At 38.4% G+C, this 24,734-nt stretch overlaps 1 protein-coding gene across 1 annotated transcript in view; it reads right to left on the minus strand.

The window, feature by feature from the left end:
- The window catches only part of CEP192 (centrosomal protein 192kDa), an 80,019-nt gene that overhangs the window by 49,701 nt on the left and 5,584 nt on the right, over positions 1–24,734 (minus strand). The window contains exons 5-17 of the mRNA XM_010281785.1: positions 24,260–24,392; positions 21,575–21,729; positions 18,375–18,515; positions 17,778–18,117; positions 17,263–17,403; positions 14,455–14,519; positions 14,182–14,373; positions 13,112–13,235; positions 10,988–11,118; positions 7,415–8,453; positions 7,178–7,304; positions 4,888–5,059; positions 549–1,437 (exon numbers count right to left, since the gene is read on the minus strand). Of these exons, the coding sequence (XP_010280087.1) occupies positions 549–1,437; positions 4,888–5,059; positions 7,178–7,304; positions 7,415–8,453; positions 10,988–11,118; positions 13,112–13,235; positions 14,182–14,373; positions 14,455–14,519; positions 17,263–17,403; positions 17,778–18,117; positions 18,375–18,515; positions 21,575–21,729; positions 24,260–24,392 (3,649 nt within the window). The remainder of the gene's footprint in view (positions 1–548; positions 1,438–4,887; positions 5,060–7,177; positions 7,305–7,414; positions 8,454–10,987; positions 11,119–13,111; positions 13,236–14,181; positions 14,374–14,454; positions 14,520–17,262; positions 17,404–17,777; positions 18,118–18,374; positions 18,516–21,574; positions 21,730–24,259; positions 24,393–24,734) is intronic.

Here is a 24,734-nt window from a genome sequence, read left to right on the forward strand (position 1 = left end):
AAGATACAGAGAAAGAGCAGAAAGTACAGAAGGCACTTGGGAGCTTGTCTTTCCCCATCACAACCAGAAAACAGCTTAAGCCCTCCACACTCTTCCTCAGATTTTTTGGCTTAACTGACCGCTAGTACCAAGTTAGGCTGGAGACAGAAATGTCATCTACTTTCCAGGTAAAATACAACTGAATTTCCAGAGTATGACTTGTGTTGCCTAGCATAAACTGCTGCTAGGATTTCTCTTCCTCCTATGAAAGACAGTTCTAGATCCTCTAAACAAACACAAAACCACTGAATGCTGAAGAAGAATGCAGAAATTGTTCCAGATTATGAAAAATTTATTTTAAGACCGTTAAGGGGACTATAAGAATAGCCACTGAATTCAGACAACAACATTAAAAAAAGAAAATTAGTAATACCTTTTTCTAAAATGACAAAGCTTGCATAAAGAATAACTGTGGTTACACTTAGCAATCATCTTAATTTTATTTACTATAATATTAGAATCATCACTATCACCATTCTTGTCCACAGCTTTATTTTAAACACACTTACCAATACCAGGTGACTTCAGCAACTCCCACTCATTTCTACCTCCAAGAGGTTGTCCAGTACAGGATTTTATGTTTAAGATATTCTTGTTCCAGGAAAAAGACTGTGTATTACAAAGTGAAGCTGCACCCAAAGAGCCAGGACCAATATTTGGACCTAAAGGAATTCCTGCCATAAGTGGATTCTCAACATGTCCTGCTGGGATACCAGAACAAGGAAGCCCTCCTGGAAGACCAAAACCTGCAGAGCTGCAGCCATGAAACTGAGACAAAACTGTATTTCCAGTAGATGGTATATTTCCCAGATGCTGTTGTGCAAATGGAGTTGTTGCAAGAGAACGTTCTGTAAGCAACGTGGGAACAGAAGAAATTGCTTGACTCTCAGAGGTAGTGACATGGGATTTAAAGCTTGAAATAGGAACATACTGTTCACCAGATGAGTTTTGACTGAATGGCATGTAAGTGCTTAATCCAGGATATACCGGTAACATATTCAAGGAAGGCAATCCTTGTCTCTGTGCTTTGCTTGTTTGATCCTGCCACACTTCTTGCGCATCAACATTAACAGAAAGTGGCTGAAAGATGCAGAATTTACTTGGTAAAGCCGATTTAACATGGTCTAGCTCTTTGTGACTTGCTGCTACATTTGAAGGAATAGATGCGTGCTGCTTTTCATTCTTTGGAAAACCTTCTTTGGACAGTTCTTGACCCAGTACATCATCAAGTTTTCTTTGAAGAAGTTCTTTTTCTTCTGATTTCTGGTCAATACTAAGCAGTGCTTCATTTCTATTTCTTTGACATGGGTGGTCGTCTAGATTTTCATTTTTATGTTCCTGCGAAGGAGTTGGGCTGGCTCGAATTATTGTTGTGCTCAGTTCACTAGCATTTTCACCCTAGTAAACAAGTGTAATATGCAGTATTACAAATTTTAGAATATTTATAATCACTCGGTAACAAGTGATTGCTTTTACATCACTTCCCTGCCCCCCACTTCACTTATTAAACCATCTTTATCTCAATACACAAGTCCTCCACCCTGCTCTGTTCCCCTTCCAATTCTCCCCTCCATCTCGTTGTGGGGGGAATGAGTGAGAAATTTGGGGGGCTCAGCCACCAGCAGGGGTCAACTCACCACACTAATACAAGAAGAAAGGTCTGATCTCTGAAGTTACCACCAACTAAAAGAGTTTCCACAGAGCCAAAATTGTTGACTTCCTATGATTTTATAAAGCCAATCTGTGGGAAAGTAACTGTACTATAAAAAAAACCACAACAACAAATGGAGCAGATTCCTAATCTCACTGACGGGTTCACAGACATTATTATTCTAAAAAAACAGAGACCTGCAGTGAGTTGTCTTATTTATTGTGTTTGGATCCAATATCAGGAAGATTTTCACATTTAAAAGTGCATGAATCAATCCTAAATAGCAGCATCCAAGTATGGTATAGATTATTTCCGTCCGTATTCTTTACGACTTTCTTGAATGCAAAGGTGCTTACTAAGGTCTAAGTTTCTTTTAACAAAAAATGAGAATCCCCAACTATTAAGAGTCCACTAACAAAAAGGTGATGTGATTAGGTATCAAATCTGTACTTAGGCTTCTTAGTAAAAAGGACCTAGAATCAGAAAGTTACAGTAACATCATAGCAGACAGATTCTTTGAGAATAAAAACGCTGAAGACATACTTGCCAGCTTTTTAAGAAAAAAAAAAATTTAAATCAATGGCCCTGAACCAAATCATTAATCAAAAAAGGATTAAGTTTAAGATGCATGAAAATGCACCTATACAAACACTTTCTTTGTGCACACACACAAAGTAATCAATCCCAAAGACCTTCCATTTTGGCAGGTATGTATGGTGTAGGTGGAATGAGTGCATCTCATCCTCAGAGTCTTGGGATTTTTGTACTTGTAAATCAAACCACGAGAAAAAGAAGTACGAACCATAAATATGCATACACACAAATGTGTTTCAAGGCATCCCCTGTTGAGTTAGAGTGTCAGGAGCAGAAGTGATTACACCCTCTCATGCACTGTTGTAGCTACTAACAATAGCATTGGCCCTAATCAGTGCAGAAGGATTCACCATGGAAGAACCACGCTCCCACAACTGGCATGATACTTGGCAATCTTCACAGTACAGTGGACAGAACTCCAGCTATCTCCTCTACTGACCTGAAAAATGGAAGTGTTCTTTAGATGTGCTACAAAGGTTAATTTTTTCTTGTGAAGTACATCCAGATCACAGATTCCATTTTCAAAAATGGAGTTTCAAAATAATTTTTAAAAGTTTCAAAACCAGAACTAGACAGTGTGGTATCAAAGCAATCAGACATCAGCTCAGGACATGTGTACCTAGAGGACTCTGACAAAGAGCGCTACACAAAAGGGTGAGGAGTATCAACAGTGTAAAGCAATTGTTCAGCTTAAGTAAATAGGACTCGGGAGGCAGGGAAAGGCATGTGAAAAAAGGGTAAAGAACTATAAAGCAGCTGTTCAGATATTGTTGTAGAAAAAAGTAAGCTGCAAGTTACAATCCTTTAAAAAGGGCATTCAGGGCAGCTGCCTGAGGTGAGATGGCTAACCAGGCCAAATCAACCAAACAAGAAATAAAAAAAATATATTTTTTAAATCATGCACCTTTGACAACCTGACCCTAGTGTTAAAGGGAGAGGGCTGGTTAAACAGATTGTGCTTTAGGAAGTATTCAGATCTGAAGATAACACCAATACAAACACTCTTGTTGTCTGTAAGAAGCTGCAAGCAAGGGACATGAAAGTGGCTCTTAACAAGTACAAATAAGATGAAGATATCTCGGTCTGTCTCTCAGTGTAAAAGATTACTAACTCAAAAGAATAAATTAACACTGCAGCCTTATAAATGGGACTTATAAATGTACTCATAACACAAATGTAAAACTTTGGTGAAGTACTTGAGGATCTCCTTGCTAAACTACCCTGGGGAACAAAGACTACTCAAAGAGTAACACCTCTTCAAAGCAAAGGGACAAACTAGTAGGCAGCCAGCTATATCAAAGCATCAAGAGCCACCCGTTTGCATGAGATGACAGGAATCGAGAACCATACACATTTCAAACATGAAATACACCCAAAAGCGGATGCTATGCCAGCACTGACTGCAAGCAAATACCCATTTAAATTTGCTCTTGGGTGCCTTCCTACAGGAGTGCGATTCCCACTGGAAACATCAAGATGGAAAAGAACAGATACTCCCTGTTGTAACTTGAGCAACTAGACCTAGAAAAAAATGGGCTATAGGCCAGAAGACACACTTCTGTCTTCCCAATGCTTTCCGCATGAAGGAACACTGGCTGCTGGTGTTCCTACAGGAGGAAGAGAAGGCTTCAATAAGCTTTCACTAGCCACCAGTCCTGAAAAGCCTCACCCTCTGCAAATGAAAAAAAAAAAATGTATAGCAGAGAGCACTTCTATTTCCTGTGTTAGAGGAATCCACAACTCAAAGATATTACAAAATAAATGTAACCACTCAGATTTACACAGACATGGATGCAGTCAGGGAGGCTCTTCAGCTTTTGTTTGTTTGGTTTTTTTAAAGTTCCATCCACATTTCCACACACTTTGGAAGGGGGGAGGCATAACAGAAAGATTCCATGGGTTCCAAGGAACCCGTGGACTTAGATAAAAGAATGCCAATTATCTTAATCAGCATAAGATTGCAAGTCTGAACAAAAGTCTCATTCTCAGAGTACACTCTTTGCTAAAGCAGTAAGAACAGTCAGAATGACTGTCAGAGGTAGAAAATGGTAACTTCAGTCCTGAAAAAAGAAGTTAAAGCTGAAATACATATTTATAAATGTTTCTCAAAAAAAAAAAATATTCTCCTAACAGCTGCAGATGAGCAGAAAGGGAGCCTCAGGGCTGATGAAATCAGATCTAGATCCTACAAACTACTACTGGAATACTGCACTGCATTCCAAGAACAGAATGACTTAACAAGCAATTGAGGGGAAAAAGAAAAAAAAAAAAATCAAAGGGGAAAATGCACCAACTCTAACTTTTGAAAAAAGTTAGCAGTTCTTTGATTGTTCTACTATGTTTATATTCATTAGGGTTTGTGCATTTAACACAATTTATTTCAGAATTTAAATTTCTGATACTCAGGAGTAGGGGAGAAGCAGAATACCTTTTCCCTATGCACAGCTTGTCCCAAGCTGTTCCGAAACTTTTAAGGCTTTTCTAATTTAGAATTATTCTGACCATTTAACAGTTTGGTTTTGGGGTGAGGGAGACGTATTGTTTTGTTTGTTTGAAAGAAAGAAAGGGAATTACTACATATTTAGAGTTCAATATTTTCTTACCCAGTATGTCTCCGGATTATGTATTAAAGCTGTGTTCTTAAGGGTACTGTCAGATGCAGAGACATATGTTAATCTGCTCATGCTAGGACTTGAGAAAACTGACTGAGGTAGTACACTCTCTTTGCAAGAAGACTCCTGATAATGTGACGTGCAAGTAAAGTCAGTTTCAGACCTGAAAAACAGATTCAAAGCATGTCAGCATTAGAATATATTTATAAAGCTGCCCCCAAGAAAAATCAATGCTACAGGTTAGCTATACTATTCTAAAAATCAACTTACTTAGCCATTCTGTTTAGTACAGTCAGTAGAAATGAGAAATCATCTCTCAGTTAACCCTTACAAGTCCTGGCTTTGTTGTACATAAAACTCATTTTCATTAGATATAAATCCATAAGGCAAAGCATCAGAGTTCCACAACTGAACTCAGATGCTAAGGCCACAGAAACAACACAACAACTTATTAAACAAAAAAAGGTGAATCAATATACTTGTATCTAACTAGATGCAAGAATGTCAGATGAAATCATTCAACATCCTAGGCATCACACAATAATATTTCCTATACTGTATTCCACTGCTGAGATTCTCTTCATTTCACACACCTGAAACCACAAGATCTCTCACCGCTTTGTCAAGCAAGAAGAGATAACACGAAAACAATTAAAGTCACTGTCAATTTTAACTGTAAATCCCAATGTCTATATAACGAGCTTGCAAAAATACACATACTTATGCAGATTTTATCTTCCAAGAAATGCCAGACAGCCTGTAATTCTAATATCATAGACAACACACTAACTGTAGTTAAATATCCAACAGTGAACTTAAAAGTTAAGGCAAAGAAATCAGCTGCCTCCTCTTCTTATGAGAATGTATATAGCCACTGGCTACTGGCCACATTTATATGTTTAAGACTACACAATCAACTTCATTGTAATCTTATAGTTTATATAACACATTGTTACGGGAGCTCATTTGAAAAACATTGCCCTTTCAGTTGCTAAGAAGAGCCTTAAAACTTAGACACAAGTTGCAGTTTCAAAATATGAAATGGTCAAAAACAATACAAATATTTCTACCCATTCTCTCTCACAACAAGCAGTGGTATGAATCAGAGAACCAAACTAAGTGAAATACTTCTAAGTTTAAAAAACACATCTTCACTGCTGGATGAAAAGCCGGACATGAGCCAACAATGTGCGCTCACAGCCCAGAAGGCCAATCGTATCCTGAGCTGCATCAAAAGCAGCGTGGCCAGCAGGTCAAGGGAGGGGATTCTGCCCCTCTACTCTGCTCTGGTGAGACCCCACCTGGAGTCCTGCGTCCAGCTCTGGAGCCCTCAGCACAGGAAAGACATGGAGCTGTTGGAGCAGGTCCAGAGGAGGGCCAGAAAAATGACCAGAGGGATGGAACACCTCTCCTATGAGGACAGGCTGAGAGAGCTGGCATTGTTCAGCCTGGAGAAGAGAAGGCTCCAGGGAAGCCTTATTGCAGCCTTCCAGTACTTAAAGGGGCTTCTTAGAAAGATGGGGACAGACTTTTTAGCAGGGCCTGTAGCGATAGGACAAGGGGTAATGGTTTTAAACTAAAAGAGGGTAGGTTCAGACTACATAGAAAGAAGAACTTTTTCACAATGAGAGTGATGAAACCCTGGCCCAGGTTGCCCAGAGAGGTGGTAAATGCCCCATCCCTGGCAACTTTCAAGGTCAGGCTGGACGGGGCTGTGAGCAACCTGCTCTAATTGAAGATGTCCCTGCTCATTGCAGGGGGGTTGGACTAGATGGCCTTAAAAGGTCCCTGCCAACCCAAACCATTCTATGATTGGTCTATACAATGTCAAGTTTAGTTATCATATAATTAACATCACAAGCCCCAAAATAGCTTTATTTGTAATACATTAATTACACTAGAACAACAATTAATAAATATGGGATTTTATAGCTCCATCAACACAAAAGTTTTAGGTATCTGAGGTATATGACTAGCTAAGAGGCTGAATAGTTTGTACTCTTGCATTACTGGATAATCCTGAGCAGAAACAGCATTGTTCTTATCCAGCATCACTGTCTCATCAGGCCAGTGAGGAAAATACAAAGTTAGCACTTGCTTAAGACTGCTTCCCCATACACATGATAAAAGCAAACAGAAAGCTTAGTCTAAGAATGAAGCCTCAGCCTAATAGACATTTTCTATAAACTGAGATAAATGACAACATTCAAACTAAAACTTGATCCCTCAAAAATCCTCACAAAGCATTAATAATTCTTATAACCTGCACCAAGAAATTTACCCTGAAAATGCTGTTCCAGAAGTCTCACTAGGAGAAGAGTGAATTAGTGGTGAAGTCGAAGGTCTGAAGCTATACTGCTCATCCTCCAGAGGCTGGAAGTCACATTCAGGTACAATGGATTTATGCTCTGGTAAATAAACAGAATTTAATAACAGTATTTGTTTAAGCACAGGGAACAAGTCTACTGTCAGGAAAAGCCTTTTCAACAACTGGTAACATCTATATAGGCTTGCTTACCAGTACTTTTCTGGGAAGTTGGGGAGAGCTTCTCAAAAGTTACATGTTTCACATTCCCACCGCAAGCAGTACTGGCATCTTTGTTTCTCTTCTCTATTTTTGCATTTTGCGTCTTTTCATCATTGTTCAGTTTCTGCATTGGCTTTGCTTTTGTAGGACTTACTGAGACATATTTACTAGATTGCTTGGCAGGTTTTAAGTTGCTGAGTAACAGAGTATTTCCTGTACTTCTCTCCATCAAATCATTACATGGTTCAGGAACATTTGTTATTTGATTTACTGTTTCTGTGTCTCCCCTAATACAGCATCTACTAGTGAGATCATTCGTCTGGTAAGTATGCAGACTTTTCTGTGCCACTTCCATTTTTGCTCCTAAAGGAATTGCACACATCTGTGCTTCACTTCCAGTAGGTGAGGTTTGGGTATCAAGCGTATCTGATCCAAGATCAGCATTCACTGACTGTAGATGTTTACTGTTTACTAAATCTGACAACTTTTCTGTATATTTAACACTATTTGCCGTTACATGTTCATGGTTGGGAACACCAGACAGATTAGTGAAATTCTGAGTATTGTTTTCTTCATTAAAATAATCCAGAAATTGCTTCTCTATTTCTTGCTGCTTGCCATGATTATTTGTAAACTCTTCTGCAAGAGTATCTTTATTTTTATCTTTACCCAGTAAAAAGGTATCAGGCATAAGGTTCTGGACGGATGCTTCATGTTTCACAATACTCTCATATTCACTTTCATGTCCAATCTCATCTGTTTTTTTGAGGTATTTTTCCATATCAAATGCACTATTTTCCACATTGCTGGATAATACCTGATTAGCAGACAGTTCCATCTCTTTAGCAATGCCAGGAAGGAAACATGTTCTTTTACTTTTATTAGAGAGTGCCATCATCATAGCAGCTAGCTGGGAAGGATCATCACTGGAGGAAGCATTAGCAATAGCAGATGCAATCGTGCTAATACTCCGGACAGAGTCAGAATGATTAGATAAGCCGTCTTCAAACTTTTCCGTCTGAATTTCATCCTACAAAAAACCAAAAGGAGCTAAGCACCAAATCAAGAAATTTTTGTTTAGTGTTTGTTTTGTGTGTTTTGTTTGCTTTATTTTGCATTTCAGTGTATGGTAATATAGTAACATTTCTAGTTGTCACATTTTTAATTGCTTCTCAAGGAGGAACACTGCATTGCCATAATTCTCACTGCACTGATGTTTTAAAGTCTACTCCACAGGTGGTTTTTTTTAAATATTAAATAAAGATTGCCTGCTAGGAAGCCTTAGTTCCTGTAAAACTTTACAAATCCTAAAATGTTTTAATTCACTTGAAAGAACTGGTAGTAAAATCCTATTGGGAACAAACAGCAGAGAAGAAGTTACCATGACCAAACACAGCGTATCTTTCCGATTAATTTTAAATCATCTGCCTCTCTACAAGGCAGAAAGCTATTTCTACAGTTTTCTCTAACACAGGTCTGATTTCTTCTTTAGTTTTCACGCTGGCTATTCTTAGAAAAGGGCATGGAATAACTAGACAGTCATGTCCAGACCACAATCTCTTCCCACCTCTCAAATACATGTACATTCAGGAAGAATAAAAAATATCTGTCCTCCTGTAGATATGCATGTATGTCTTCATCAGTCTTTTTATGAAGCTGTTGTGAAGTATGGAGCAGAGAAGTAGACCATGACTGAACTGAAAACTGGCTGAACTGCCAGGGTCAAAGAGTTGTGATCAGTAGCACGAAGTCCAGCAAGAGGCCTGCCACTCACTACTGGAGTACCCCAGGGATCAAGATGAGGGACAGTCCTGTTCAACATCTTCATTAATGACGTGGATGATGGGGCAGAGTGCATCCTCAGCAAGTTCAATCACTATACAAAATTGGGAGGTGTGGCTGATACACCAGGAAAGTGAGCTGTCATTCAGAGGGATATCGACAGGCCAGAAAAATGGGCTGAGAAGAATCTCATGAAGTTCAAAGGGAAATGTCAAGATCAGCACCTGGGGCGGAATAACCCCATGCACCTATACAGGCTGGGAACTGACCAGCTAGAAAGTAGCTTGGCAGAAAAGGACTTGGGAGCCCTGGTAGACATAAAGTTGACCATGAACGTTGCCCCACCAAGGGCACCGATGTGCCCTCGTGGCAAAGGCTGCCAACACCATCCTGGGCTGCAGCAAGAAAGAGTAGCCAGCAGGCATTGGGAGGTGATCCTTCCCCTTTACTCAGCACTGGTGCAACCACATCTGGAGTGCTGTGTCCAGTTATGGACTCCCCAGTAGAAGAGAGACATGGACATAATGGAAGGTGTCTGGTGAAGGGCCACAAAAAGGAGTAAGAGCTTGGAGCATCTGTCATATGAGAAGAGAGCTGGAATTGTTTAGCCTCAAGACAACAAGACTCAGGAGGAAATCTTATCAATGTGTATAAATACCTGATGGGGAGAGGAATGGGGTGGAGAGAAGTAAAGAAGATGGACCCAGACTCTTCTCTGAGGTATCCAGTAAGAAGAAAGGAGGCAATGGGCACACTTTTAAATGTGTTTAAATGGAATTTCCTGTAAGGAGAAGATATTCAAAATGTGACTGGACTTTGATCAACCTGTTCTATTTGACTTGGCTTTGAGCAAGAAGGGATGGACTAGATGATCTCCAGGAGTACCTTCTGACCTCAACCATTCTGTGATTTGCCTGTGCTTGAGAACATTTTACCACCTGGATCAGACTGAGGGTGACCTAAACTTGTACAAATTGAGGGTAGGGCAGATTAGAATCCAGATATGCATTACCAAAACCCCAAATTACTCATTTTGTTTCTAGAACAATAGGGATAAGGATAAATAAGAAAGAAAAGCAGTTATGGCAGTACATAGTCAGATGAGCAATGCAACCAGCCCTTCTGCATTTAAGTCTGCAGCTTTCATCATTTTATCTGCTAAACGAAGTCAAACTTGCTAGCTACTGATTCCTTTCAGTGACCATGTAGGAGAAGGGCTGCCTCTGTAACTGAATGGGCCTGGATGTGTTCTGCCTGATCAGAAAAAGAACATGACACATTAAGGCAGAGAAGGTAGGTGTCTAGTATCACCAAATTGAAAATACACCTTTTTCAGACTTACACCATCTTGATATTCTTGAATTTTACCAAGTAAAAGACTTTATTCAGATGCTAAAGACAAATTGTTTCATTAAAAAAAAAAAACACAGAAGGGGAAGACATAGCTGAAATTCAGAAACTTGATCGCAGAACAGCAATTGCTTAGGAATCGCTGAAAAACTATGGGCTGACAGACCAAGCAACTCCAAAAGTAAAGTAGGGAGAAAAAGGAATATGAGATGAAGATAGTAACACCTGTCTCACTACAGGATCATGGCATTCTAATGAAACTATCCTAACAAACAGTGGCACCTGCTAGGATTCAAATGATCAATATAAAAAGCAGTAAGCTGATATGAAAGTCCAAATTTAGCCATATTCAAAGGATCAATAATAACTGGAGTTATTTGAATTTTGTTCAAGTTCATAGTTGCACTTAATAGAAAAATACAAGAGAAATACCTTTGCTTTACTTTTGGTAGCAGCTTCTGTATTAATGCTTTTATGTATTCCAGCTGAAGTATCCATCCTATGCCATGCATCTTCACAGCTAGTATAATTTGCATGTTCTTTTGTTTGTGCTTCTAAGTCATCTAAGAAGAAAGAAAAAGACAGAGAAATAATTTACAGTAAGTAAATGGTCTAAACACCTGAATTCTTGGAATACACATGCTCCCTTAGAAAAAAAGAGCTGTTGTAATGGCACAAATGCAAATACTGCAAGCATCAATTGTTTCCTGTAGAGTACTCAAAGTTTACATTCAAGTCACAACATTAGCTGGCGTTATGAATACCATGCTCACACTCTTCAAATGTTATTTTCATGTAGCTTATCATATTAGCATAAGCTAAACAAACCTTTTCAGAAAATGGTGTTTGCAAGATGATATGAACATAGACCAAACTCCAGTAGAAAACTAGAAGAGTTAAATCTGAATAGAGCCAATTTTCATATGCTGGAGACACGGTTTGACTAAGGTAGATAGCAGTAAACTGGTGATTTTGAAGAATTATGTTTAGCAGGGATAGGTATGTTTCTGAAACCATCAAAACCATGAATAATCCTGATTAGAAGAGCAAACCCAAACTAGGAGGTATTGTTCATATGAGATCTAGAGGCTACCTTTTCAACAAATGAGTTCCTGCTTGAAGGAAAACATCTGGACTCCCTAGAACACTAAAACCAACATTTAAAGATGCTCTGACCAGTGAGAAAACAACAAACATCTTTGGGATTTGTGGGTGGCGTCTTTTTTTTTGTTTGGTGGTTTTGGGGGATTTTTTGGGGGTTTTTTTTTGGGCAGGGGTGTTGGGGGTTTTTTTTTTTTTCTTTGTTTCTTATTTTGTTTGGTTAGTTTTTTGCATTTTTTTTTTTCCCTTTTACTTTTGTTCTTATCTGCTGCTACTTAAGCAGGAATTGCATACTGGTATTCCTGATAAAGATTATTATTGCCAGTACTACTGAAAATCAGATGGCAGTAATTATTAACATCTTGGCCACAAAGTGACTCAAATACCTACTTTCTCTAGCATTTATAGCAACCCTCATATCAAAAGAGCTACAGGGCACATTTGGGTATTTTTCTATTATTCAAAGCAACAATTATAAACTGTAATTTAATTAAACAGATGTCATGAACTCCTGGTATTTTTTGACAAAAATCCAGACTACTGAATAGTGAATTTAAGCATGCTAACACTAGATTTAAAAAAAAACAATAATCATTAGAGACCCTTTACAAATATTTGCAAGGTCCCAGTCTGAGGAAAATTACAGCTGTAAAGCTGTTTCAAGGAAGTGGGCCCCATAAAAGCCTGATGGATATTTTTCACCAATGCAAAAAAGTATTTAGGTCACCGCACTGACTGTACAAGCAGGTTCACAAAGTTCTACCAAGAGCGGTAGAGATGCTTTAAAATGCACTCATCCTTTCCTAAACATACCTTATTAAGTTGATAGGCATATATATATGCACCAAAATGTGTGCTGTGATCTTTATATATAAAATTTTGGAAGAATCTCCTAAATTACTACGTTAAGTTAAGCAGATATCATGGGAGTATAACTGTTGTTGTTTTTTTTCAAAGATGGTAGGAAAAAACGTAGACTATGTTTTACGCACACACTGTCAACTCAGCTATAACCTGAATTTTTTTCCTTCCTTCCCTATATCCTCTATACCTATATGAGCAAACAGCCCAATTTCCTGAGATTTTGTTGGTTGGTTGGTTGTTTTTTGACAACACATTTATACAGCTTTTTCAACAGGAAAACTCTGAACAGACTTTCATTATTACAAAACATTCTGGTAGTTATCCAGTATCTGGAAATGCTGAAATATCCAAGAAAATTTAGGGAAGTACTTAATATTAGACTGTTCTCTCCTTTAAGTGTTTAGGTTCAGTGCTTTTCTAGGGGAAGGGATGGTAGGGGAGGTGCTCAGAGCTAAAAAGATATTTGGTGAATGAAAACTAGAGTCTTTCTATCACGGATTACTCTTAATAGTCTTTAATAGCTATATACAAGTAATTCTTAACTACTGTTATAACCACTGTCTAGGGCTGACCCTTCTGTTCTGTAATTACCTGGAAACACCTCAGACAACTGCGAAATCTCTTGGCCGGTGTCACCTCCTGATGAATCAGATTGCCTTAGCAAAGCAACAGGTTGCCTTTTCTTCGGAGATGTAATATAGTAACCGAAAGATGGCTATAAAAAAAAAAATTACCCCGGAATACAGCATGAGTAAATTTAATCATTAATAAATAAGTTCAGTGGACTTGCAAAGCAGTTTCAGCCACAGTGCCTCCCCAGTTGGTGTTTGGCTCTCATACCACTGAGAAATAACATATACCTCCTAGCATTGCAAATGCCTAATCCAAATACATACACTTCCAATATATATATAACATAAACTAACAACTTATTTACACCAGTTAGACAAAAGAAAGTACGTATGCTCTCATCATTTCTGCTCGGAGGCATGCTCTGCTGCTCAGCCTCTGCATGCACCAGAACTGAACATGCCAACTCTACCAACTCACCAGGACACAACTGAATTACACAAGCATATTTGACTTCTTCCTCCCTTTGTACAAACTTCCCTGCTTTTTGCTTTTTTGTCTCCAACACAGATGAGATACTGTCTACCAACAGCAGGTAAGAGAAGAGATAAGTATCAGATGCAAGAAGCATACAGAAGTATGTTGGTAAGTTAAGAGTCTAGATGACTACATTTTTCCTTAAGTTGGGCATTTGCTTAGATAGCACATCAACTATCAACAGACACTGTTCAAATACCCCTGTCTGAGCAGCATTTCATTCAACTATGTGAATCATTTGCCTGGACCTTCAACGTGCACCCCATATATGGTATACTTTTCTCTCTCTAATCCTACACGTAATTAGTTCCTGACCAAAAAGTGAAGATCAAGATTCATCGGTAACACCAGCCAGTCCTCCACATCAGAAATTCCAAGTGGGAAAGAAAAGCCAAACCAGACCTGTCATGCATGGAGAACTTTTTTCACATGTGAACTTAGAAAAAAAGTAGTTCTCACAGAATTAGTTACAATATAAAAACACAAAAGTAGTGCTAGCTCTTGTTGTTCTTGTCCTTTCCTTGTGTCTTAATTAGTAACATTAAGATACATACCCTTTTCACATCACTGCCTCCACCAAGACAACCAAGAGCTTCAGATCTCTGACCAAAGAATTCCCCCAAAGACAAACGTAAATAACTGGCATCTTTATCAAGATCAGATGTTTTCAACAGAATGCAGCTATTGGCAGATTTCCATGAAGTATCTGCTAATTCAGATGCACTTAGAATGTCTACTTTTTCTGCCTGCAGACAAAGAGATTTCAGAAGTTGTAACTTGCAAATAAATTAGAGAACTATTCTGCTTACATTGAGATAATTAGTTACCTGCACAAGTTTGTGTGCTTTCTCAAATTCTTCCTGATCTTGTGCAATCATAGCTGCTGCTTCAGCTTAAAAGCAAAGAGCATATTTATTAAAATAAGGCACAAGTTATGAAGTGCTGTCATTACTATTTTGCATGATTATGAAGGACAGCTATTGCAATATTTAATTGTACATCTGAGACAGTTTGGGACACACTAGGAGTTATTCCATCAGGTTACAGTGAGAAAAGTTCATATGAAATTAATTTTTAAAGACTATTCCCTGGATCTTTAAGAGCCAAAGTAAAATCAGCATTTAGCTAATTAAGTTAGTGGTAAATATAGAAAGTCTCTTAAGGCCTTAAGCCCAAACCAAACTATAACTTTTCATAGATTATGCTACCCATACTAGCTAGAATTGAGCATCATATGGCTACTTCCAAACAAACTTTTACTACATTTGGTTTTGAAAATTTCATCAAGGTGGTACCTATGAATTGGAGCAGAAGAAACAGAACGGTTTGTACCAGTTCGTTAATTAATTAACTGTGCAAATTAACAGACCAAATGAATCAATACTTCTTTTGAATTCAAATGCTTGTATTATTTTCACAATTACCATTTACAGAACAATGAACACTTCAAGTCTCTTCACCAAAATGATGTGAAAAATTGCTGATCAAGAGATAGTGGTCTACCACCTTATTTCAAGGCTAATGTATCATCACCAAAGCCCATCAAAACTTAGGAAATAGGTAACCTTGTACACACAGCATCCTTAGTCATAGAGGACACAGGGCAAATGGAGGAATAAATCCAGAATGGACACAAACTTGTAAAGTGAATACAGTTGCTGTTCATAAAGTTACTTATGGGACATCACAAAACATACTCTGAGGAAAGAAACAAAGTTGGAATACATCTTTATTGGCAATCCAAATGTATTTCCTAAAGGCAACCTAGCACTATCAGCGACACATTGTTATATCCAGTTGAACTCTATCTCAATATCAGTTCTTCCTTAATCCTCAGTATAAGCCATACAGCTCTCTAAAGACTTCCTGAAGCACTAAACTCTGTCAAGTGACCAATCCTGCACTATTCTATACAATAATACACAGTGTGCACAGTTTGCTGATAGAGACAGACACGTCATAAATGAGACTTCAGAAGCATCAGATGTAACATTTCCTTTCTGTCCCTAAAAATAAAATATTTCAGCTGTCAAGCATCACACTTGAGTGCTGCAGACAGACAGAAAAATGCTAACCACGTTAAATATGTAATCTTCTATCACGTGAACAGGTAATCCAAATGTATTTCCTAAAGGCAACCTAGCACTATCAGCGACACATTGTTATATCCAGTTGAACTCTATCTCAATATCAGTTCTTCCTTAATCCTCAGTATAAGCCATACAGCTCTCTAAAGACTTCCTGAAGCACTAAACTCTGTCAAGTGACCAATCCTGCACTATTCTATACAATAATACACAGTGTGCACAGTTTGCTGATAGAGACAGACACGTCATAAATGAGACTTCAGAAGCATCAGATGTAACATTTCCTTTCTGTCCCTAAAAATAAAATATTTCAGCTGTCAAGCATCACACTTGAGTGCTGCAGACAGACAGAAAAATGCTAACCACGTTAAATATGTAATCTTCTATCACGTGAACAGGTAAGCCAATTAGCTCAAAAACAGAATTCCTTTTAAAACCCATCAGGTAGGAAAAAGCTAAACAGCCTGAGTCTGAGATGCAGGTAAGTGTCTGAAATATCCTGGCATTTGAAAAATAATGAAGGAACCCTGCTTTACTGACACGGTAGATAGGGAAGTTTCTACCAAATTGGATGTTCTTTGCTTGCTCCAGCAGAAAACCACTACAGTGTTGAAAAACATTATTTCAACCAATCAACACTGTTTGATCACTCATTCAAGATAAATAATTCTAGATGGCAACATATACAGCATTCTCTCTGAAAGAAAGAGGAACCTTAAGTGAACTGTGGACATCTTTAGAGTACATTAGCCCAGCCATACGTCAACTTTAGAAACTAGAAGAGATTAGAAGAAATATTGTTGCACACATTGCTTGAATCTGTATAGTAAAACAGATGACCAGATGACATTTTTGTGCAAAGGAATTGATTTATCTACAGTATTACGCACATATTATCCAAGCCTGTACGACAAACATACAGATTCTCATGAAGATCAGTCTAAGACAGCTTAAGGAAAAGGTTCAGAAAGCCTGGAATTTGTTAGAATACGAGAGTTCAGTAAGGCCCCTCAGTAAGCTCCAACATTTTGTAGTACCATTTTTCAGCATCAAGACATTCCTAAGAGGTTTACAAAAAAAACACCAACTACTGAATTCAGCAGCTCTTTCCACATTCTAGTTCATTTTGTAGTAACTTCTCCTTTACAATGATTTCCTGTCTTCAACCATCATGCAAACTATTGGTTCCTCTTCTTGAAAGAAAGGATAACAATAATTAAGGTCCAAAGGAAAAACTGCAGAAGTGACAACTACAGGAGTTACTTTTGCTCATACAATAGGTACCAGTGACACATGTTAGAATGCTTTTTGAAACAAAACAAAAGACTCTGGGAAGAGTAGGAAATGTGGGAAGAAGCTATAAACTATTAACTGATCATAATATCATTATAGGCTACTATCAACATTAGCTTTTGAATAATTTGTTGTATATAAAGCCTGGAGGCTCTGCAACACCAAATACTGATCTGTTGAAGTGGAAAAAAAACCAAAGGAAAACACACTATTACAGAAAACAACAGCTAACTAAAAAGGAAAAAGATTACATACATCCAGTTATGAACTCCTCATTTATTTTATCATCTTCAGACAGATTTAAATCTTGTTCTTCATCAAAGGAAGTATAATATGCAAGATCAGTTACCCATTTGCCCTCTTCATTTTGATAGACAATGCTGTGTGGTAAATCACCTGAAAGATATATCAAATGCTACACTGTTGATTAAAATAAAAAGGAATATGACAAAGTCTCTTAAGTTTAGATTAAGGAGCTCACTTGCCAGAAGTCAGCAGCAAGTTAAAAAAAAAAACATAGCTCAAGTTTTTTTTGCTGCAACTGCAAGCTTAAACTAGTTTCATCATCAAATAAAAAAGTTAAGGGCAATATACAGCAGTCAGTATTTTTTAAAACAAAACCAAGTGAAAATTTATTCATGCTACATTGGTTTTTATTACAAACTTGCATACCTAAAGAAAAATGTACAGCTGACAATTTTATTTCTTTTTACATGCAATATGGAGTCTGGTCACAATTGTATAGACGGGTTATATCCAAAGCAACCTACCTTTGTCTGTTGTAGTTAAACTTATGTTCTCACAGCTGTCTGTCGTTGGAGACAGGTAAGTATCAGCAAGACCGACTTCGCATTCTGTTGCATCTGTTTGAGGTATATTTGCACTAAGAAGAACTTGAGGAGTGGTGTAGTGCTCAAAAAATCCTCTTGCTGTGTGTAGTACTTCTGCATCAGAAGTGGTAACATGACACTCTGAGGACTCTATTTCTTGCTTTGGAAGAACATCTGAGACATCAGCTTTATGGCTGCCGATGCGCTGAAGATACAGTGAATCTAATCGCAACTCAGCAGCACTGCAGGAATCTAGCACATGTCCAGTACTCATGGAACTCTGAGAACACAATAATCATTTAAAAAGTGTCAGAAGCGCAGTTGTTAACTGTTTGTGCTAATAGTTTTATGTACAAAATGGTACAAGTTAACTATGTTTGAAAAATACATCTAAAAACAAAGTGGTGTTAATATTATTTTTTGTAAAGAAAGGCTTGGTTGTTAGTTCAACCTCTAACAACTTTTCAAATGCACTGCCATCTTCTACCACAGTCTTACTCTATATGATAAAGAGAAATTTAAATGACAATTTCATACCAGTTGCTGAACTGCTCTGGGCAGCATTTCTCTTTGCACAGGACATCCAGTTATCCCTTGATTTTGTGGATCTTCGTCACTAGCATTTCCAGAGTCTACTCCTGTTACAGCCTGGTAAGTGTCAGGAACCTGAAAGTTCTCCTTCTAAAAAAAAAAAAATTAAGACTTAAGTTACACTAGAACAGATATATGAAAGAAAAAAAACAACATTACAGTTGTTTTTACAATGTTAAAAAATTCTCTAGTAAAGAGATTAGCACACATTGTTTGCTCATGTGCCACTGCCAGAAGCATCTCTAGCTGCTACCACCACCACCAAGGACAATAGTTCCTGGCCATGCCAATCCATGCATCTGCCTCCAAGGGCATATACAGCAAGAAGATGGAGGATCCCATCTTATTATCTTAACTTTTATTGATGACCTGAATGAGGGGATCGAGTGCTCCCTCAGTAAGTTTGCAGATGACATCAAGTTGGGTGGGAGTGCTGATCTGCTGGAGGGTAGGAGGGCTCTGCAGAGGGATCTGGACAGGCTGGATCAATGGGCCAAGGCCAACTGGATTACGTTCAACAAGGCCAAGTGCCAGGTCCGGCACGTGTCACAAAAAACCCCATGCAACGCTACAGGCTTGGAGAGGAGTGGCTGGAGAGCTGCCCGGCGGAAAAAGACCTGGGAGTGTTGGTCAACAGCTAGCTGAATATAAGCTGAAACTGTGCCCAGGTGGCCAAGAAGGCCAACAGCATCCTGGCCTGTATCAGAAATAGTATGGCCAGCGGGAGTAGGGAAGTGATTGTGCCGCTGTACTTGGCACTGGTGAGGCTGCACCTCAAATACTGTGTTCAGTTTTGGGTCTCTCACTACAAGCAGGACAGTGAGGTGCTGGAGCATGTCCAAAGAAGGGCAGTGAAGCTGGTGAGGGGTCTGGAGCACAAGTCTTATGAGGAGCGGCTGAGGGAACTGGGGTTGTTCAGTCTGGAGAAGAGGAGGCTGAGGGGAGACCTTATTGCTCTCTGCAACTACCTGAAAGGTGGTTGTGGCAACGTGGGTGTTGGCCTCTTCTCCCAAATAACTAGCGATAGGACAAGAGGAAATGGCCTCAAGTTGCACCAGGGGAGGTTTAGATTGGATATTAGGAAAAATTTCTTCACCGAGAGAGTGGTCAAGCATTGGAACAGGCTGCCCAGGGAGGTGGTGGAGTCACCATCACCATTCAAAAAACGTGTGGACATGGCGCTTCAGGACATGGTTTAGGGGGCATGGTGGTGTTAGGTTAATGGTTGGACTTTATGATCCTGAAGGTCTTTTCCAACCTTAATGATTCTGTGATTATTCCTACTACATCCTTTCATTCCCTTTAACATCATGCTACTCCTCTTGCCCTTCTGGTTGACCCACTGCTGGATGAGGACTCCAAATCCAACTCAAAACCTGCTGTACCTACTCCACTGCCTATCTACAATGACAGTGAAGCAGGAACATCTTACGCAAATAGAGAAGACCTGAGGTCAGAGACCAGAGCTGTGTTATTCTCATTCTTCAAAGAACCACCTACCACTTTTTTCACGTACAGCCATAAATCAGCAACTGGAAGCCTATGCAAGACTGCGTTTATGGGGTTAACATATCACTTTCTACAGCCTGGAAACTCTGATGTCAGCTGGGAAATTTCTGAAATTTCAGAAGCTACAGTTCATTTAACTGTTTAAATCAATCACACTTTCCCATTCTGGTCAAGCATGCAACTGCCAGGATCACATCCATTGTTTCAAAGCCAAGAAAATGGAAAGGCACTTAACCCCCAGCAATCTCTTTATAATGGAGTTAATTGCTGCTCAAAGGCAAATCACAAGCCAGCCAGTTGCTGCTCTACGCTTACCTTTCACACACGGACCAATTATTTTAAGAGACTTATTTACTCTCCTGGAAAAATGAGCCTCTGTGATGCTATACACTTAATAAAACCTTGGACATTGCTATCGAAGATAATAAACCAGTGATCAAAAAGATTTTATAAACTAGTTGTATGAATAGAGAAGTTCCAGCATGTTATCTCAATAGTTGTAGAAACAAAAAATAGAACAGAATCAGTTACAGTTAAAATTGTAACTCTAAATAAGAATAGCAACAAGTTAAAGTACTCTTAATTTGTCACAGAACCATCAGATTAAAATTAAGCAATTCCTACAAAGACAATAAGCCCATCTCCTGGATATTACAAGTAAGTCATAAGCGAGAACAACAGATGGCCTTAGTTTCAGTTTAGCTGACCAGCTTGCTGGGGCTGGAGGGGACAGGGTAAAGCAAGCATTTTATGGGTATTAGCTTTTTTATGGAGATTCATCTTTCATCAAAAATTCTTTGTATTCAGAAGCTGGTAATCAAAATTAAAATAATGCCATCACAAGACAATGGTATCAGTAGAAGCTTCTGCTTAGTTACCAATGATCTAATTTCCCTTAGTGGACTTAAGAGGAGCCTTTACAGGATTTCTCTGAGGACAAGTCTCCATCATCCCAGAGAAGGGGCAGAAATCCAGTCTTAGGAGTTTGGGGTTTTGAGGGGTTTTTTTTTTTCCTCTTTGCAAGATCAAGTAACAGAATTGACTGCACAAGGTTCTCTACCAGAGCTGCTTATCAGGAGAAAAAGAGAAGGTTATGCACAGGACAATGAGAAGCGTGAGGAGCAGGGTTAGACAGGGGTGGGAAACTTGAACGGAGACTTGAATAAAGATGACACCGTAATAGGAAACTCTTCCACTTCGCTGCAAGCCTTCCTGACTAACGCCTCTTGGGACAGGCAGCTACTTACCTAATTCCACCTTATCTCATAAACAGCAAGACCTTCTCTAACAAGCAGATGAATCAGCTACTAGCTCTACACTACAAGGAAGAAGAAAATAAATACAAAAGTAGCTAGCTAGCTTCTTTCCTTCCCCCCCGCCACCCCCAGGAAAACCTTGCAGAGGGAACAGAAGAAGTCAGAAGCTCACTCAAACAGCTTTGTTTCTAGTTTTGAGCTGTATTTGCTATCTTTAAATTTAAAAAGAATCCTCTGCTGTACAAGCTACCTGTTGGACAGTATTTGAGTTTGTCAGGAAAGAAATAAAACCTAGTTCACCCTTGCAGACAACACTCAATGATGCTAACACGTTTAAGAGCCATTTGGTACACTGAGCCTTGAACTTTACTTTAAACCTACTTGAAGTGAGCCATCTTCAGAAAGCTTCAGCGCTGTACAGCATTCTGAGAGTTTCTGTATGTCAGTGTCTCCTCTTATCATTTCTGGTTGTATCAGCTGCTCAAAATAGGCTTCTAGTCGGTTATCAAAGAACTCTTCATCATCGATATCATCATCTATTGAAAGAGAAGAAAATATCCTATTCAAGTTTCATGGATATTTTAAATCACCTGACATACTATCAAAGCAACTCCATAATTTTTAATACACTGAGTCTCACAACACATTCACACAGTCAGAACAGAATTATCCTGGTTTTCCCTTAAGATAACTGGGTCACAAAAACATTTAATTGTCTTACTCCATGACAAGGGATACACAGCAAAACAAGATGACTACAAGCTAGCATTTTAACTCCCAGACTATCAAGTGACTCATCTTCCTCCACGTGATCTATGTACCACCACAGTCCAACTAGCAAATCATATACATAAATTAAAGCATAGTAACATTTTTCAAACTTCACAGAAAGTGATTGAAGCATAGTTCTATATTTCAATGGCAAAAAATGTTAAGTGCTATTACTATGACCAGTACTATTCCTATTTGCCAAGTGAGAAGTTTTCCAAGACACAATTTTTCTTGTTTTGGGGATGTTTTTCTAATTTGTGGGGGCTGGGGCGAGAGGGGAGTTTCCAAGGCTTTTATTTGTTTGTTTGTTTTTAAAAGACCCAGTCAGCTTTTTAGGACACAGTTAAATGCAGTCTTAAAACCATTGTAAAACATATTTCAAGAAGAAGTTTGACATCTTCACTTTTTATTCTTTCATTCCTAGGAAAAAGTATCCTGTTTGTGTTTTTCCTTATAAAAAAAACAGTATACTCAAATAGGACATGCATTTATAAACTCACAACTGTATTTTGTTTTCCACATAATTAAAGAATGTTCATTTTCAGGTTGATGGTGATGGTTTAAGAATTCTCCATCAATTTTGCCTCTAAGTATTATTTCAGCTCTTCATCACAAAAAGGTAATTCTGAAAAATCTTCTCAGTATTTCCTTCTGCCAAAGAGGTTTACACAATGCCAAGATTGTATAGGAAAAAAAGTACATATATACATACACAGGTGACACACAGAGTCGTCACTGCTTTTGCATTCCTGGTCTTGCCAGTGCCCTGTACAAAGAAGCTGATTTACAGAAGCACAGTCTTTGAACAAAATGAGTTTTAGTTGAATTGGAAGCTATGGATGCTCGGCAACTTTGATATTACAACACCACAATCAGTATGTTATATTTTAGAGTCTACAAATGAAAAAGCTGAACCATGGCTCTGTTTTCATGTATGATACTGGAGAATGTAGAGGGATTACAGCAGGCTAAGTTTCTTCGATTTTTCAAAGAGGACTAATACCTAACCTCAGCACAAACATCCACAGGATGTTTTAAAAAATATAGAAGGATTAGTTAGTTACCTGAATAGTAGACAAATACCTACCACTCAAACTCAAATTAACAACAACATGATAATTGTTTTCATTTATCTATGCCTTGATTTCTTTGTGACACTGAAATAATAATCTGCTATCTTCGAAATAAAGAGGAAAAAAAGATGAATGCATTTTATCTCAGATACCAGAGACTTCCTCCTTATTTTTACAAATACTCAGCTGCCAAATTTACACCAAATACAGAATTGCATGACAAAAATTAGTAAATTACACAATGACCAGGAAAAATAGAAAGATCAGTTAGTTTCACCAGACTGGAACCCTGAATAGGCAAGTATTTCCAGCTAACAACTACCAACTCCTTTGGAGAGCAGTTAAAAGTAATTCCATCCCCTTGGGTAGAAAAAAACCCAGTATTTTTACTCAGCAAACTATTAACTGCATTTTTATACACCTAATACACAAGTAAAGTTATGCAACAAGAACAAGACAACTTCAAAAGACAGTCACGACATCTCTAGATGCCATGGGAAAAATCCAGTAGACCTACTTGAATGCAGGGCTGCTTGATCTCAAGATGGCAGTAAACCTATTTATCATTCTGCCTTGCCCATTCTTGGTGCACCTAAGGACATACCCTGTCATCTTTCACGTTATGTGCAAAGTCAACTGGATTAATAAAGAAGGGCATGTTTGTCTGCCCACGGCAGCCACTGGAAGGGCACACAGATTTCAAAACTCTTGCTTAGTAATACAGAACTCAAGCTCTCACTTTTATTCCTGTGGGTAAACTAGACTTCCAACTTGGGTGTCACCCTGCATGTGTGGCATCTAAAGAGAACTGAACTGAAATTCAAGTAAAAGTTAATTCTAACTGCATGTACACAGTCTTCATCATAGAAGTTTATTAAACTAAACTGAAACTGTAGCGAGGGTTACCACTTTATTAAATGAATGTCGCCATTTCTACCTGTATTTTTGATTCACAGTAACTGAGGACTGTTGTTTAATTTTTTAGATTAAACTTCCAATTGTGATCTCCTCTGAGAAATTCCATAGCCACCTACTCCTATTACAACTTTAAAATACAGTTTCCCAATGAACACAGTTTTCTTTAATATTCCTAATACTAGTTTTTGATCAAGCATAATCCTGTATTAAATACTTCAGTAAAACAATACCTTTCTTCTCAAGTACGCAGTAACATTGAGTCAGAATTCCAGACTCAACTACCCACAGTTATAAATACACTTACCAGTGGCATCTTCTTCTGAGCTTGCAAGAGATGAAAGTTTCTCATTTTCCAAAAAACTTGAAAGGCTATTGCTAAGATGATCACTTGACATTTCACCTTCCATCAGCTTTTCAGAAGGTTCAGGTGGATCAACCTGTGAAAAACACCCATATAGAAATGTTTCTAGGAGTTACTAGCTGTTGTATAAATTCAGTTAATAATAAACAATTAATGAGGTTAATAATATTCCAAAACTGCCTCCCCTTTTCCCCTACTTATTCCAGAAAACATTCTAGTTCCAATGGACTTTGCCTGTTAGCTTCCAGAATGGATACATGCAAGAAATACAGGGATCATAAAGGGGAAAGAGGGAAAAAGCATCTGAATGACACCAAACTTAAAAGACCATACCAAACCATTGCATTAAAGAGTTTACACTTGAAAAAACTGTCCCCCCATCCACTAAGCTGCAATCCCAGCTTAAAAGTAAAGACAA

This window comes from Phaethon lepturus, unplaced genomic scaffold (assembly GCF_000687285.1).
Source record: "Phaethon lepturus isolate BGI_N335 unplaced genomic scaffold, ASM68728v1 scaffold552, whole genome shotgun sequence".
In the NCBI taxonomy this organism is placed as follows: domain Eukaryota; kingdom Metazoa; phylum Chordata; class Aves; order Phaethontiformes; family Phaethontidae; genus Phaethon; species Phaethon lepturus.